The 16,905-nt window shown below is 42.8% G+C and overlaps 1 protein-coding gene and 1 long non-coding RNA gene across 8 annotated transcripts in view; one reads left to right on the top strand and one right to left on the bottom strand.

The window, feature by feature from the left end:
* Positions 1-16,905, bottom strand: part of LOC100882946 (uncharacterized) — a 44,397-nt gene that overhangs the window by 6,966 nt on the left and 20,526 nt on the right. Inside the window, exon 1 of one of the 7 annotated variants that reach the window (XM_076531236.1) lies at positions 10,697-12,637. The exons of the other annotated variants lie outside the window; for them this stretch is intronic. Coding sequence (XP_076387351.1) covers positions 10,697-11,262 — 566 coding nt within the window. The 5' untranslated portion in view covers positions 11,263-12,637. Of the gene's footprint in view, positions 1-10,696; positions 12,638-16,905 lie in introns of those variants that run through there. 7 annotated transcript variants of the gene reach the window in all.
* LOC143264368 (uncharacterized) lies at positions 10,914-14,937 on the top strand. Its single transcript, XR_013038087.1, has 2 exons — positions 10,914-11,055; positions 14,700-14,937. It is a non-coding gene; the product is annotated as an uncharacterized LOC143264368 (long non-coding RNA).

Here is a 16,905-nt window from a genome sequence, read left to right as displayed (position 1 = left end):
GCATTTTGCAACATTGTAAATAGGTAAATTGTACCATAGGAATTGTACAATAGGCAAATATAAGTTTTTAAAATAAATTAGAATTAAATTAATTAATCCAAGATTTACAAATTTGAAATATAATTATTTGGAGATATGAAAATTGTTAAGTTTGAGAACTCGAATATTTTGAAGTTATATTTAGAAGAAGGCAACGCTGCACATGAGTGTACATTGCAGAATGGATCTCAGAAAGTGATCCTTTCTTCGATCGATACTGGGACACGGATGATCGCGTTGAACGTGGGGTTACTCCCGCGACGAAGATGACCCACCTACACCGTGGTCTTCCCAACGTTCACCCTCAGCAAGAGGCACGCTAACATCACGCGCACTAGAATAGAAGGTGACCACACAGCGGGGTTAACGCTTTCGCGCCTCCCATCCGCTCCGCTGCATTACTTGCAACACACAGCTTTTCCGAAGAACTGTATCCACATACAGTGCTGTGAAAAAGTATTCAAAACTTATACCACAAATAAAGGAAATAACTACTGAAATTTCTAGTGAGTTCATTCATGTGTAATTAAGATATTCAAGTTTTACAAATCTATAGAAATGATATGATTACTCATCAACAAAGCATTAGAAAGTATTCGGAAGTTGCTGCTGTCAAGAGGACGCCATATTGGTGACTCACTTGTCCAAGGAACCTTGCAGTTAATAGAATTATTGTTAGTCCTTTACCTAACTGAAGTTTATTTTTTTTAATCCCTACATTGACCTTCATAATGTCTCTAAAAATTGTCACTAGATATCTACATAACAAAGACATTATCTTTAAACAGTCTCAATATCCCTATATGTCAAACCTTATTATCCTTAGACATCCATGTCTGAATGTCCTTATATGTCAAAACCCTATTATCCCTAGACGTTTATATCGCAATATCTACACGTCAAAACTCTATTGTCCCTGGACGTCCATATCCCAACATAACTCCTTATCTCCCTATCTGAACATCTGCAACCGAATCCTCTAAAGTTCGAATATCTATTAATTTTACATTTCCTGACCTAAACTTCAAAACTTACAAAAATGACTAATCTTGCATTCTACAAATTTGCATGAAAAAAACAGTTGAAGTCCAAGAGAGGTTAACAAAGAAATAAGTTATTCCTAAATTGATTAAATGAAATAGAATTGCAGCTATGAAAACGATTGAAAGTGAGAGGCAATTAACGCGAAATTCGAATTGAGCGTAAAAACTATAACAGTGGATGAAATATAGTATAGAATCAGATGAAATTCGAGGCCGACGCCTGGTGTCTCGTTTGCTACGAGAGACGCGGCGTGGACGCGCTCGTTCGCAAGAGAAGAAACAGAGAAGGGGAAATCGCGAGCGAGGAAGGGAGAGCACGGTAGAAAGAGAAGACAAAAGAGGGGGTAAACGAAGTTCGTTGCACCCGCTCGCGTTCACTGCACTTTATAGACGCGGATATAGGTTTCGCGGTACCAATTCTGAAAAGCTCTCGAACTCTTCCTCGAGTCTTCTCGATGCTTTCAATCGGAATAATAGGATTACAGCTAATTCTAGTTCTTTTAATCGGCTCGTGTGGTACCACTATTTCTCCCCTTACCAAAGGAGCAACTTCATATTTTTCTTAGAACACATCAATTACAGCAATAAAATATATAACAAATTTTTAAACCACTTCTTATTTTGCTTTTATTTTTTACCGTACAAATACGTAAGTGAGGTTATGTTAGCTTACCTTCAGAGATAAAATTCGAAGAAGCGAATTGAGACAGTAAAAAGTCTACGTTCTGAAAGTATGACTGATTTATATCTCTGTTTTTAACTGTATGAGTCATGTGTCTTATAATCTGAACGTTTCCGGGTTAGTTCATAATGTTTCTCAGTATTAAACACACCTTTTCGACTTTTTGTTTCAACAAAAACTTCATAATTAATTTAATTCATTAATGACCTTGCATTTGACATTAGCATTCAGAAGTGCATCTCGACATGCACTTGCAAACAATCACGACACGTATTTTACTATTATGTTTTAGTTGCGCCATTTTTTCTAGGCAGAATGTAACAGGTGGTTACCCGGTCGTATTCACTTTCGTTTTCAGTATCTGCTGGTCCGCCAATAATCAGATTACATTTGTTTAAACCACGTAAATTCGATAAATTTTGTTTTCTCGAAAATATTGCAAATATAAGTAACAATTTTCGTATAATCACTCGAAGTATTACTTACTTCATGTCATTATAACAATCATTCTCATGGTTGCCAACATTTAACACGCGTCACTCGTAACACACTTCGAAACTTTGTCAAACTGTCAAAAGTAAGTTGCTACGAAACAATGTAGTAGAAATTGGACACTAGATACGTTACACAGCACTGATCAAGTGTATTGTGTCTTTGGGTATTGTATCTTTCACGCTTTCTTTGAAAACAGCAATAGAGTTGTTAAGCCGCAGCGATAGCGAAAGCGAAGGAGAAAGCGAAACCAACTAGCAAACGGTAACTAAAATCCACTGAACGAACGCGCGTTAAAATGCAAGAACGAAGGACGTTCCGTTTCAAAGAAATAAGAACACTCAACACCGGCATAAATAATCGCACTAATTTCCATGTTAATTCAATATAACGGACGCATAAATAACGGTATACGTTGTAGGGTTAGTAGTTCTCTCTTTCCACGTGATACGCGTCAAGGAACAACGATAGGATTAATATCGATCCTATTATCGAGGTCAGTAGAAGAATACCATAGATGTTATAGATCAGTGATGGGCAACTGCACCCGCGAGGGCATGGTGCATGGATGTGCAAGAGTGCACTCGTGGCCATTCGTGGGTACAGTGACTTCGCTATATTGCCACTGACGGAGCTGTAGGGTTTCTTGGAATTGGCAATATAGTAAGAGGTCTGCTTGGAATTTTGAAAGTTCCAAATTTAACAATTTTTTAAATTTCCTTAAGTTGTTCAAATCTCAAAATTTTTATATTTTATAAATTCCTCAAATCATCAAACTTCCCAAATTTTTCAATTACCAAAGTTTCTAATTTTCACCATTTCGAAATTCGCAGATTTCCATTTTGATGCTAATGAGATCTTTGGCGGGCACTGGTAACTGCCAACGACCGTAATACATATACAAAAAGCATCGAGGTTAACGAACCACTTTTCAAATAAGCATGCTACCAAAGTCAATCGTAAAATATTTTTAGTCGAAGTCCACCGGAATACGTGATTTTGTGTGGCTGCTCTAAAGTTACTTCACCCCATTTCGCAAAGAAGAGACCGAATGACACCGGAACATCAAAAATTTCTTTAAATAACTTGACAACAAATACTTCCTTCAAACCGTTACAACTCCTACGGTTCAAACTTTCACAAACGTGATAAAGAACAGAAAAAGATTTTCAATTTGTTTTCTGTGCAATAGAAAGTGGAGCACATAATACGACGTTCCTGAGACGTTCAATCAACTGTCACATCGAAACACCTGAAGATAGCGTCGTGTCCTAACCTACAGATAAATTAGTGTCGTGTTTATAACGTGTGTTAATGTACGTACGTTGGTCTTATGTATCGTAGATCATCAACGACGGATTACATCTTCGCGAAAGCGAGATCCTTTTGTGCTTCAAATGCTACATAGAAGAGAAACTATGCACCCGCGGAAAAAAAAAGGAAACGAAAAACTATTGACACAGGAATCGAGTGGCATGAACGCACGTCGCATGCACCGTTTACACTCCACTTGCACTTTTCACCGAGCGTTGCCGCGAGCCGGTCACGACGATCCTTTCTTCGGCCGCTACACCCCGGAGATAGCCGGACGTAGTCGATCGGAGCCGATCGTGGCCAATCGTCCGCGCTTCGCGTGTTTGCTCAAGAAACTAGGCACTAGCCACTCTCACTGTTGCAATACCAATGGTCCCTTTTACAGCGAGTGGGTGAAACGGCAAAGGTCACGAAAGGTCGTTCGTCTAGCGATAAAACGACAGGGGAAAAAAAAGAGTTTTCTGTACGAAAATACCGATAGCTCGGCGGGAGGCGAATACGTTTCGACTACGGTGACCAGAGCGACTGGTGTGCCGGCGACTGAAATCGCGTAACCCTTCTTTCCATCGCTTTCTCCGACGAGACAGCTTCGAAAGTAACTACGAACGAAAGTTCTATGACCGTGCCGAGAACCGCTAGCGTCGTGTACACACTCCTCGAACGCGGAGCCTGTTTTCGCGCATTTACAGTTAGACGAAGGACGTCTAACCGACTACGAGGCGTGCGAGTACCACGAATACCGTGGAGTATGAGCACAAGTCCAAACGACAAAGACAACTAATAGAAACATACAGATATAGCAACGGAGAAAGAGAGACGGCTAGAGGGAGAGAGCGGAGTGCAGCAGGTCGACCGGCTTAGGTGGGGTTGCCGTGGTTAATGCGGTGGGCTCGAGGGGGGCGAAGAGCAGATAGAAGCGCGCGCGTGTGCGTCCGCGCCTAGATTGGGCTAGGTTAGGTTAGGTTAAACGTTTGCCAAGGGACCTTGCAGCGGCGTCCTACTTCTTCTTCGCGAGCGAACGCGCGCTTTCGTCCTCCGTCTCCTCCTACTGTCCTCTACTAGGCTTCCACAATGTTTTACCTAAGGTTATTGTTGCTGTTATAATCCTACTCCAACGATATCGCTTATGCACACGATCAATTAAAATATTTACATTCATAATGTTCAGCATTTATGGTTTCGCTATCGTGGGAAAGACAATTATTTTAAGAACGTTATTCTATTCAACAACCTTATATTACAAAAGTGAGACATTCTATATCTGTACATTCCTAGATCATTAAATCCTGAGATGTCTTTATCTGTAAATTGGTAGATCTCAATATATACTTAGGTCGATTTTAATATTTCAATTCCTAGATTTCTAAGTCCTATGTTCCCAAATTCTCATACTATATCCCTATAACCCTAAATCAGACCGTAAATCCCTAGGTCCCTAGATCTATTGTTCAAAACATCTGGCGTTGATGATGTTAGTATTCCTTTCTCATAGATGACAGGTTTAGTGAAGGAAAAATACACCTTCAGGGACAAGTCTTGTTTACCAAAGGTAACTTCACGTGTTTAGTATGAATTAAATGCAGAAATTACAACGACTGAAGCAATAGACTTTATACAGTAATTTGACAACACAATGTGTTTACAGAAATAATGTCTGCACAATGTGATTCGTGTAGCAGGGATCATTTAAATATACGAAAATAGAATGTGTTTTAAAATTGTAAATTGGAACAACGACAGAGTAGAGGTCGACGTCAGCAAGAAAGTCCACGGAAAGACACGTCAGAAAGGTCGACTTCACGACCCAGGTGAGGGAAGAGTACCAAGAAGGAAACCTCTGCACGGTCGAAGTCTCGCGCTATTATTATTGACATCGAATGGTTACAAGGGAGACTCTTTTTTTCACGTTGAAAAGGTTTTCATACTAGGGAAAAACGACGGGAAACAATAATTTCGTTTCCTTTGTCGTTCTTGGAAACATTTGTGGGCTGATGTGTATCTATACTTCAAAACTAGCACAAACAAACAGTTCAAGTTTACTTTCTCGCTTTCTTACCGTATCTAACAAATAATCGAATTTACAAATTACTTGGATGGCGAAATAATACATTGTCCATGACCGTCCAGAAATTGCAAGGAGAAACAGTAAAAATAGACTTAATCGCTTCTGCGATTATTTTGTTATAATTTGCAATATATTTTGCTTTATATTATACTTAAACTTTCATCGCTTATTTTGTGTTCTGCAAAATTATCTACAGAATTTTAAAGCTGTCTCGGGAACTTTTACAACCAAGATAGTAAAACCATGGCCTACACAAACATTGATAACAGGCAATATTTAAAGAACAGTTTTTCAAAGGTCTCCTGGCGTGTTATTATGTTAAAACGCTCGTAGTCTTTTAAATTTATTATAATTTAAACAACCTGCTGTCAATTATCGATACGCTGTCGATACTTATTTAACGATAATTTTATCTAAATTTCAGATTAAATTAAGTTATCAGGTTATAATTATTTTAGGTCAGGGTTAAGTCAGATTAAGCTAGGCTTATATTAACGTTATAGTAGATTAAAGTTAGGTTAGGATTAGATCAGGTTTATTTAGGTTAACTTAGGTTAGGTATTACTTTTAAGTTAAGGTTGGATTAAGCAGCAGTGTGTTAAAGTTTAGATTAGTGGAGGCTTCTGAGGGTTAAGTTACTATAAGGTTACACTAGTCAGTGTTAGGTTAGACCAGGGTCAGATTAGAAATAAGTTAAATTCTCTGACTCAAATCTGACTCCTGTTTAATTAACATATAACTGAATTTCAAGAAAAAATAGAATAAAATTATACGCTACACTTTATCAGCCATTCGATACCTTAACGACATTTGGACATTTATCGATGCATCGACCCATCAATAACCTGCCGATATTATCGATATCACGTCGATATTATCGATAGTAATCATTAAAATTATCGACACCAGCAGTTCTGCTCCATCGTTTGGAAATTTAAGATTGGAGATAAGATTTAAATTTAATATTCAAGAGCTTCTCGTCGAAATAAGATTACCAACGAAACCGATAAATTCCCACCATTTCGAAAGAGTATCGAACCTTAAGTTACCCAAAATTCCACGAATTTCCGGCAAACACAAGTCGTCCACGAAATGCCAGGAGGGTAAGATGGCGAAGAAGGAAACCTCTATGCCAGTGAGACTGGCGCTATTATTATTGACATCGAATGGTTACGAGAGAACGTGCTCTCCCGCCCCGCTCGCGTTCCTCTCGACCTAATTCGCGGACGCTGACGATCGGAGGAGCGTTCTCGCCTGCTCGAGGTGTCCCTGAGCACCAAGGACGTTCTCGAGCGCGTTGGTGAACCGCGAGCCAGGTTGTAGTTTTCTCGAAGAAGACTTGGATCTCTTTTCCCTTACAAGGATTATCATCGTTGCCCTTAAACGAGCCACCGTTTTCTTTCACTAACGAGCCAAGAAATATAATTAAAAGTGACGTCCCCAGTTTTCTAAACAGAAACCCGTTGAAATTAATGAATAAGAGATACCCAGCACGAAGATAAGTGGACGTATAATTTTTAATGCATATTTTGCTGGTAACCGAAGAGTCTCGAGGTGCACGAAAATGACAACGTGGCTCGAATTTCAGGAGATAGTCGTCAAGGTTAGGAGTATTTGCCAGAAACGATCCGGTCATCTCGTCCCTGACCCCGAAGACCTTTCTTGAATGTTACTGCATCGGTCAGAGGCTGAATTGGGTTAAGTCTAGTTCAAAGTTCTGTCGCCGTTTAAACGATAGCTACACCACGATATTTTTCGGATTTTTAGTCGACTTTTCATTTAAGCGTTTACTTGGGCTGACCTCGATGATACGATCAATCGATAGATATGGATAGGACAAAAAGAACCGGTCATGGGTATTCTTGGTCGTTCACTGTTTCAAATATTCCATATCACTTCGATCGCAAGGTCTGAAATTTCAAATTTCAAAAATTGGTACCAGGTACACAATCTTTCAGATTTCATTCTCGAAACGTAGAATATCGCAGAAAATGTATTTATACGAAATTTTAAATTCAGCAAATTTAATGTTTAAAACTGATCGAACTTCTAAATTTACTTTTAACAAAAAAAATGTTGAAATTATCAAAAGTAGCGAGACGTCCGAACGTATCAGTATTATCCGTAAAGCAAAACGTAATCGCTTTCGAACGATAATAAGGTGAACGTACTTGCGTATCTTCGAAAATATCATCGAGCAGATAACGATCGATTAATCGTGAAATTGCAAAATGCAGTATCGAAAAGAGAGAAAGCGTTTGAGAAAAGATGGGTACGTAATAAAAATCGACCGCGTTGGAATTCCCGAAACCAGTCACGTGTTTCCTTGGAGAGGACCACGATGCAAATGGTGTTCTCCAAGCGGACCTTGCACCGTCAAGGACGTGTAGACGAGCCGGGACGAAGAGAGCCGTGAAACTCGTCCCCGGTTTTGCGCTTTTTTTCCACATAAGATCATGCGGTGTTCTACGAGAAACGACGATATATCACGAGGTGGAATGACGAAAGGAGGACGGTCGATTCTCGGCCCGAGGTCGTCCGTAGGTCAAATCGCCGTCGCGGAGACGACCCTGGTTGGCTGTTTGTGCACCAAAGATGGTTGGCTCGTCACCGATCGTTTTCTCGTTCTTTCCAGCCGACCGATTTTCGACACGGTAACACGTAATTTTACCGGGTCGTCCTGCTTTTAAGGACGCGCGGTTGAATCACTGTTATCCAAGCTGAAACTCGCATGCAGGTATTTTAGGATAATACAACGATTTCTCTAATACCAAACTTATTTCGTTTAATAGAGATCGATAGCGACCTTAAAACTACGCCTTTTGTGAACTTACAACAGAAGTCTTTCTTCGATATACAACAAATCTCGAATCTATAACACGTTCGTTAATTTTCCATTATATCGCCTTATAATACGCTTTCTGCAGTACTTGGTACCGCGACGGGTTAATTAAAAATTATGAAATTTCTTTCGATGTTGCTCAACCAAGGCATCTCATGATCTTGTTAAATTCCTACCAATTGCATAACATTGTCCACGTTGCCACTTTTTTGCCAGCATGCTTCGAACTTAGGAATTGAACAGTTGTATTGCCTTAATTAAACTCTATCTCACCGTGAACGACTTGGGAGTCTAGAAATTATTGGGCCAAATAAAGCGTCGTTGAAAGATATAACCGAGAAGAGAACAGATACGCGTCCTTGACGGTATCAGATTTGTGAATAGTTTTACGTAAACCACTAGATATATTTTCTACAAGTGTACATGGTTTACGGAAATAAATTAGAACACTCCATGAGACCTACAAATATTCACACGTATCGTCACTTTAACTCGTGACCTACGCGATAACGGTAACATCGATAACGATCCCATTTCGTTTTACAAACTAGGGACTTTTTCTATGAAATTTTCTATGAAACAGTGAGAACATTGGATCTAGAAATATGCATCTCGACACGGCGATCACAAGTCTAGTTTTTATAATAGATACAGGTGTTAAAAGAAAAAGGAGCAAAAACAGACACGATGCTTCCAAGATATAAAACTATAGTGAATTTGAAAAGTAAAATTTCACCATCTGTCTGCAGAAGCGTTTATCAATGAGTATAACAAAAAATCTCCCTCGAAAAGATAGTCGAAGGGTGTAAAACGTTTCAAGATTTTGAAACGAGAACGGGCGTTGGAGCATTATCTGCACGTGTGTCATACAGATAAAGAAACAGAGTTTGATTGGTAGATCAGGCACGGTAGAGCCAGTGTTCGTAGAAAGACGTTCCTCCGCGTCAGAGGAGCGTTCTCCAGCTCGGACCCGCGAGCATACCGCTTACCCACGCAGATTTTACGAACTAGCCGAGCATTACGTATATTTCCATCTTCACGCTCGAGCGCAGATAACGCTCTTACAATTGTAACACTTCATGAATTAATGATATTAATCGCCGTTCGACCTTTGTACCAGATAAAAAACCTTGCTTCGTCTAACTGTGAGTGAACAATGAGATCGAAAAATGGGGAGCAATTTCGAGCCGGTAACAAAGAAAAATTAGAGCTCGATCTCTGGTTACCTTGGTGTGACCGTTCCATCGGTAACAGGCTCGAGACTGAATCACGTTACCGCAGAAAAATTAACGAGACCTTACTAACTGTAATCATTTAATAGCCATTTTATGCACGTAAAAAATTATGTAACTATATTCCCGCTCATTACGTCTCGTTAATTTGTATCTTACCGTTTGGACTCGTGATAAAGCTTTGCAGTTTTCGAATGCACAATTAGCGAAAACGTAATGCTTCCGTGGAATATAATGGTTCTTGGTTAATGTTACAAGGTCATGGTAACGCGTGGCCTTGGACCGCGGCTGTACTCGAAACCAAAGGTTTTCTGAAGAAATCGTGGAAACTCGAGTTTCTCCATGGATACTATATAGTTTCTGTTGCGAGCACACCAGGAGAAACCAGGCGAGAGTTTCGACTGATCCGTGATTGTGGATCAATGCGCCGTTCCTAGCAGAGGTCGCGCTAAAGGTCTTCGTGGTTGCTACGCTAACCGAACGTCGCAATTGTGAATAATTTCACATTCAACGAGCGAGTTAACGTTTATCGGTATATTTAATTAACTTAGACGATACCTTCTTACGTTCGTTAAACAAAGACAATGATACGATAATTCTATATCAATTTTCAAATTCTTATTCGTGATTTATGAGAATGTGTACTTTAAACGTAGGACTTTGGAATTCTTTTAATGTCTAGATTCAGAATCTATTCAGAAATCATCGACAGTTTAGAATATTTCTAAATTTTTATCATTTTGGAACTTAGAAAAAAAAGTGCAAACTAGTGTATCAAAAATGACCATTTTAGAAATTTGATCTCGGCCTATAAAAGATGATCTCCGTAGTGGATAATCATTCGATTCCCATGGTATCGCGCGAAATAAAATAGAAAAAGAAAGAATCGAGAGATAACGAAATACAGAACGCGTTATCACTTCCGGTACCAGATTCGTCCTCGAGTGGCTTATCTCGAACGTAATCGTACCGAGTGAAACGACTCACCGTGGCGCGGGTTTAAGACCGAGGGCAAGCAGTACGTCGATGCCCGCCATCTTTTGTTCCTGGTTCAGTTGATTGCCACTCTTGGCACGTTGTTGGTGTTGGTGCTGGTGCTGCTGTCGTCTCTCGTTGGCCGGCTGATGGTGCTGCTGCTTACTGTCGGGCAGCTCGTTGTTGCCGGTCACTTTCTGTCCGGTTAGCATTTTAGCATGGGTGACCTTGAGGAGGGAGCGTTTCGCGTCCTCGACCAGCATCTTGGTGACCGGCTGCACGTTCACCGGCACGCCGATCGTCGGTACGGCGCCACGACGCAGCCTACTGCGCACAGGAAGACCGAGCACAAGGTGCTCCATATCCTTCTCGTAAGAATCGTTCGTAAAGTGGAGGGAGCATATTCGTGCCGTTTGTATGTTGAACGGTATCTCGCCGTTCGAGAGGGGCACGCGACCGCACGCGCGCACCCATCGCGAGCGCACTTCCGGTATCTGGGGGAATCGATGGTAGCGGATACGGCGACCGCGGGTCCGACGATGACTGTTGCGGCATGTAGCCACGGCGCACTGCGGCATCCTAACCTCTTAATTCCTTGTCTCCTTTCGTATCAAACACACGCACACTGAAACCGACAACACGCGATAACGTCTCTACGACATCTTCGACACCAGCGAATATTCCATCGTCGTACGATCCATTTTCACCATGCTGTTTGCGCGTCGACCTTGTTCATCGTCCACGATGATACCAAGTTATTCTTTGGATGCGTAATTGTGCTAGCGATTCTTTGTTTCTTGCTGAACGACGTGCTAGCGTCGATAAATAAACGGTATTCGATCACAACAGACTCGCCACTTTTTCTCCTGCTCGTCTGATACTGGAAGCTCGTCGTATGGCTACTTGGTCGAAAGCGAAGGTCAGCGAGGTTCGTTTACTTTGGTAGCGAACGCGTGACTAGATGCGTTTTGCCAGGATCCGATGACACTCCGATATTCCAAACAGTCGCACGTGGGTGTACACGGACGCAGACGGAGTTGCGCGTCGAAAACCGGGAACGATTTCAGATCCTTTTCCTTCGGATACACACGTGCGCGCAGCGACGTTTTCAAAGGACCACCATTACCGTGGATGTAGCGAGCGACGTCGCGGAACGTGAGAATCGAGAACGAGACGGTCGCGCGACGGAAGCACTCTTGCGTACTCTCGATGACCGCGGGAGGTCGAAAGGGCATCGGTACCGCCCTGCGTGCGACGCCCTGCGAACTGTGGCTAGCGACGTAGAAGGGGGACTGGAAACGAAAGTGCGACGAAGACGACGCGAGAGGCTGGACGGAGGAAGGGGAACCACAGACAGACGGCGGTGTACCGAAAAACGATGTGTGCGTGGGCCAGCACACTTCCTCGCTCAAATTCAAAACGTCACACGCACACGCGGAGGCGGTCGCGCGTCTCCGTGTAAATCGACCGTGCGTGCGCGGGGGGGTTGTAAATTAGAGAGAAAGAGCGGTTAGAAACGCGTGCACCGCACACGTGCGGTAGCCGGGTCCGCGTCGTCGGCGAAAGGTGTCGCCTCGTGTACCTTTCTCCGTTCGCGACGATCAGCGCTGGCCGTGATCGTGACGTTGATTGGTGGGCGGACCGTCAAGATGGCGACGAACGACGGCGATCGTCGACGAGCGCGCACGAGTATCGCCGAACCGCTTTACGCACGACTCGCGGTGCCCACGAGAACTGGCTACCGCCGCGTCTCCAACGGAAATATCTTCCGGAAGTTGGTTCGAACGCTACGAAGAGTCGGGACGGCACCACGCGACGATTCGTAATAAACAAGCGTTGTTTTGCGTGAATCTACAACGCGTGACAGCGTGCCACTAACTACTGCACGCGCGCTGCTTCTCCTCCGGACTGGCCGATCGGGTCCGGCCGTGGAACAAGAGACAGCTAGTGGCAGCTGCGTGTGCCTCCTCGTGTCTGCGTGAAACCGGTGAACCAATGATCGTGCTCCGGTGCCGTCGCGGCAGGGATGACGAGCAAGTGTGGAGGGGACAGGGTTGGAAAGGAAGAGAGACCAGGGAAAAAGAGGGAGGAGGTCACCGCTACCGACTAGGGTCCTTCAGGGGTTCGCCACCCCTCGAACCACGCGGTCCTCCTCGCCTCTGTTATATCCGGTCTAACCAACCACTACCGATCTCTCCTCTCTCCTTGCCACCCCTCGCATACGCGACCCTCGCCTCGTTCTCCTTCAGCCACGTTGCGCTTCCTCGACCTGGTCCTCTCGCAGGGCGTTAGGTTACGCGCTCTTTTTCTCTTCATCCCCACGGACGGTTTCTTTGTCTGCCGAGAACCCGATGGTGACTATTGTGTAGACGCCAAGCGAACACGCGTTAAGAGAATTGTCGCAGATCTTGCCTTTAACAATACCGACAGAATCCGAGTGTACCCTGTCTCGAACGAGAACTCTCGCCTATCCGATTATTTGAATTATTGCATTTCGAGATACAGAATTGCGTAACGTTTCGCTTCGTTACGAAAGGGCTCTTTCGCGAGATTTAATGTACGCGTCCTATAGGAGAGCTCTTCTAAAAATAGTCGAAACGGAGGAGGTTCGATTGCAGCAAGGAGCATTCAAGATGGAGACTTCGATCGAACTCCCCGAATGCGCAATCGTTTCTTGGAACGCACTACCACGTGGCTGCTGCGTTCGTTTCGTTTTAAACGGTATACATCGTTTTTGTAGAAGAAACGTCGGGTTACACGTTCCGTCATATTAATTTGCCGGAATTCTGTGAATTTCACAGTGCACGATAACTTTATATCCGAAATTCTTGGTACCGAGTATCAGCGCTATATCTACGACAATATATGTATTCGAAGCGATGCGTAATAGATAGAGTTGTTATTCCAACGGTTTAGCGGACGAGGAAAATGAGCGTAGGTGGGCAAATTTTCGCAAACAATGAAATTTTATAGCCCACTTTGGTGAACGGTAAAGTAACGGAGAACAATGAGGTTCCTTCTTCTGTGCGTTACGGAATTTAATTTTCCGTGACCAAGCGTAATCAGGACTTGAAACAGTCGAACAAAAAAAATGTATGTCAAAACAATTGACATTCCATCGTTAAATTCCAATCTTGTTCTCGGAAACGAAGGTTATACACCCGATTTCACTTTCTATTTTCAACTTGTTCCACCAAATAGGGCATATTTTTCATTTATAGCGCACGTAAGTCCAAATATAAGCGATCCAGAATAATCGCGAAACGAGGAACCAACATAGAACAAAATGACGCACAACTATTCCCCATGGTGTTCTCTAGGAAAAGAAATTATCGACGTGTCGCTGACGATGTATCACCACGCAATTATTCGTATTCCTGCGAAATTCTATTGCGTTTCGACTAAGACATTATTTCTCCCCTAATGCCGCTAATCAGGTTCTCATGGCATCTTATATGTGGCACAAAGGAAGGAGAACTTGACCCCGTTCGATCGTAACCGAACCGAAACTGTATATTACCAGTGCACGATCAATAAGTCCGGTTAATTGTCTGGATACAAGAAATGTCCCTAGACCCGGGATGAGTAACGGTGCCCGCGAGGGTGCGGTGCACAGAAGTGCAACTCGAGTGCAATCGCGGCGACTAATGAAATTTCACTTACATTTCAAAATTTCACATTTTTTCATTTCCAAGGTCCAAAGTTTTCAACTTTAAAATTAGGGAGTTGGAAAATTTTTTAATTCGTTAAACAATTTTTGGGTGTTGGAAGATTTGAAAATTTCTAAGATTCTAACTTTTCAAACTTGTAAATTTGTAAGTTTGATCTTTCTATATATCTAAATTTCCAAATGACCAAATTTGTAAATTACCAAGTTTGTAAATTAGATCGCTGGTTTAGTTACAGGATCAAAATTGATCCCGATTATTAAAGAGAAATAAGTCTCAGGGTAAAATCAACAGTAAATTGTTTGGAAAAAATTGTGGAGACTATTTCGTAGGCGTGTTTGTTTAAGATGGTGACGCGGTAGGGTGAACCTCTTGGAGAAAAAGCGACGAAGAAGAGAAGGGAGGATCTGGCATTGAGCGAGGAATCACCCAGGGATGTTGGCACACGACACCCCTTGTCTCTGCAACACCTTAAATACTTCATCCAACGCTTCGTTTCTCTGGAAATTACCCTGCTACCGCGTTGTATTTTGGTATCGTTTACCGTAGATTCAAATAAATCTTGGTCACGAGAGAAAGACAAAATTTATTCGCTATTTATTTTCCATTTACCTAAATAAGATGTTTCGGGTGATTTAGATCCCATAGTGGTGTCAACGCCCTACAGTTTCGATCAATTTCTTAAAAATTTTTTTAAAGTTTCTTACGATCTAAAAATGAAGATTCTGAGATCATGTAACAACAACATAATCACTACAAACTTAGCGAAATAATCATAAATTTAACTTGAAACTTTTCCCCCCAACATTATGAAGCACTTGAACAGTATTTATCTTACAAAGTTTCAAAGTTGAACGAAAGTAAAATTCGCGTCTATATGCTCAAACAATTTAAAAGCGGTTTCGCAAGTAATTTAGATAATTGGAGCTGTGAAAACTTTTGAGATATACCTACACTTTCAGAATAGATAATAGAAACTATTCCGAAGAGAATCATCAACGACGAGTGGTAACAAATTAACAGACGGTTTACGATGTTCCAGCTCGCCACGTCGACCATTTTGGTTTGATAATGAAGACACGCGTACCAGATAATAAACGTTCCTTCGTATGTAAGTCGGATTAATGGTTTTCAGTTGTTATATTAGTAGCTCGCACTTTGCACGATAGGCAGATCTCTTTAGTCAGATAAAGTACAAGTGCAAATGTTCTAGTGGCTATCGTGTTTGCATTGATTCATCTGCTATTCGACAGTAATATTTGCCTTGAACTTTGCCGTTACCGTTGTTTAACATTCATATATTTTCGGTACAGAATAAAACAAAGAAAAAATAAATTAATCCAACGAACAGTTGTGATATGTTCACATATGACCATCACATAAAAACATTACTCGTGGTAATTTTCAGAACTACCTTCGAATCTGGCAATTTAAAGCAAAGAAATAAATTGGGAACATTTGATTGGAAGCATGCCGTAAAAATAATCCTCCACTTGTTGACGAATGTACCGTACAAAGAAGCTGTTGAACGAGGTACACCATAGACGCTCCAGTTCCAAGGCAAACGTTCTCCTGCAACGGCGACAGCTTCCCATCGCATCGTTTCTCGCCGAGGATCTTTCCCCTTTGCGATATCGTATAACCAGCGGCGTCCGAGCCAGTATCTCCCCCACGTCCACGACGCTCTTTCTCCTCCCGTGGTCGACGAAACGATTTTCTGAGAACGCTTCGGCGGAAACCAAGATCGCGGCGTCCTGGTACCGGAGAAGCGTCTTCTAACGGAAACGTCTTCGCGTAGGTACTCGGCCAGAGAGTTTTTGCCTGGCTGCGTGTCCCTCTTTCGACCGCGTGGAGCCGAAGAGAAGCCATCGAAAAGAGGAGAGAAACAAGCGAGCAGGCACGAAAGGCCAGGCCTCGGTGTGGTTCACGCGGCCTCTCAAATAAGGACAGACCGATTTCCGGTGGTCTCGCTCCCCCCCTCCGAGCCTCCGTGGCAACCTGACCCCACCATCAACTAATCGAGGGTTGCCTCTCTCTTTCTCTCGCTCTCTCTCGAACTGTCATCTCTCTCGATTCCGAACAGAAAGAGAGAGAGAACCGCTCTTCTCTCCTCGACGATACACAACCATTCGTCTCTCTTCGTCACGGCTACTAGAACACGTTTCGCGTCCTTCTCCGTCGGTGGCTAGAGCGATCTCTCGTGTCCTCTTCGTCCCGTGAACGTTAGAGAGGCTAAGTCTGTCCTTGTCCCTGTTCATCTTCGTCTTAGCAGGGCAGCCTGTGTGCGGGCGCTCTGCACAGCTGGCACAGGAGGGAAATAAGCCGAGGCGTCTCCACTCGGGGCCACCAGACATGACCGCCTGGAGAACGACCAAGAAGGATGCGCAGCTGCGACTCCCTTTCGCCGTTTTACACGGCCAACTTCCAGGCACAGGTCGAAAAATCTCGTTCGTGGGACGAACCAGGCTTGGCCTCGTGGGACGAACACGGGATCCACCGAGCTACGCGATTTCAGCGCTTTCTTTTAATCTGCTACATCGTTATCTACTAGAG

This window comes from Megachile rotundata, chromosome 4 (genome assembly GCF_050947335.1).
Source record: "Megachile rotundata isolate GNS110a chromosome 4, iyMegRotu1, whole genome shotgun sequence".
In the NCBI taxonomy this organism is placed as follows: Eukaryota; Metazoa; Arthropoda; class Insecta; order Hymenoptera; family Megachilidae; genus Megachile; species Megachile rotundata.
This window is presented reverse-complemented; position numbering and strand designations above follow the sequence as displayed.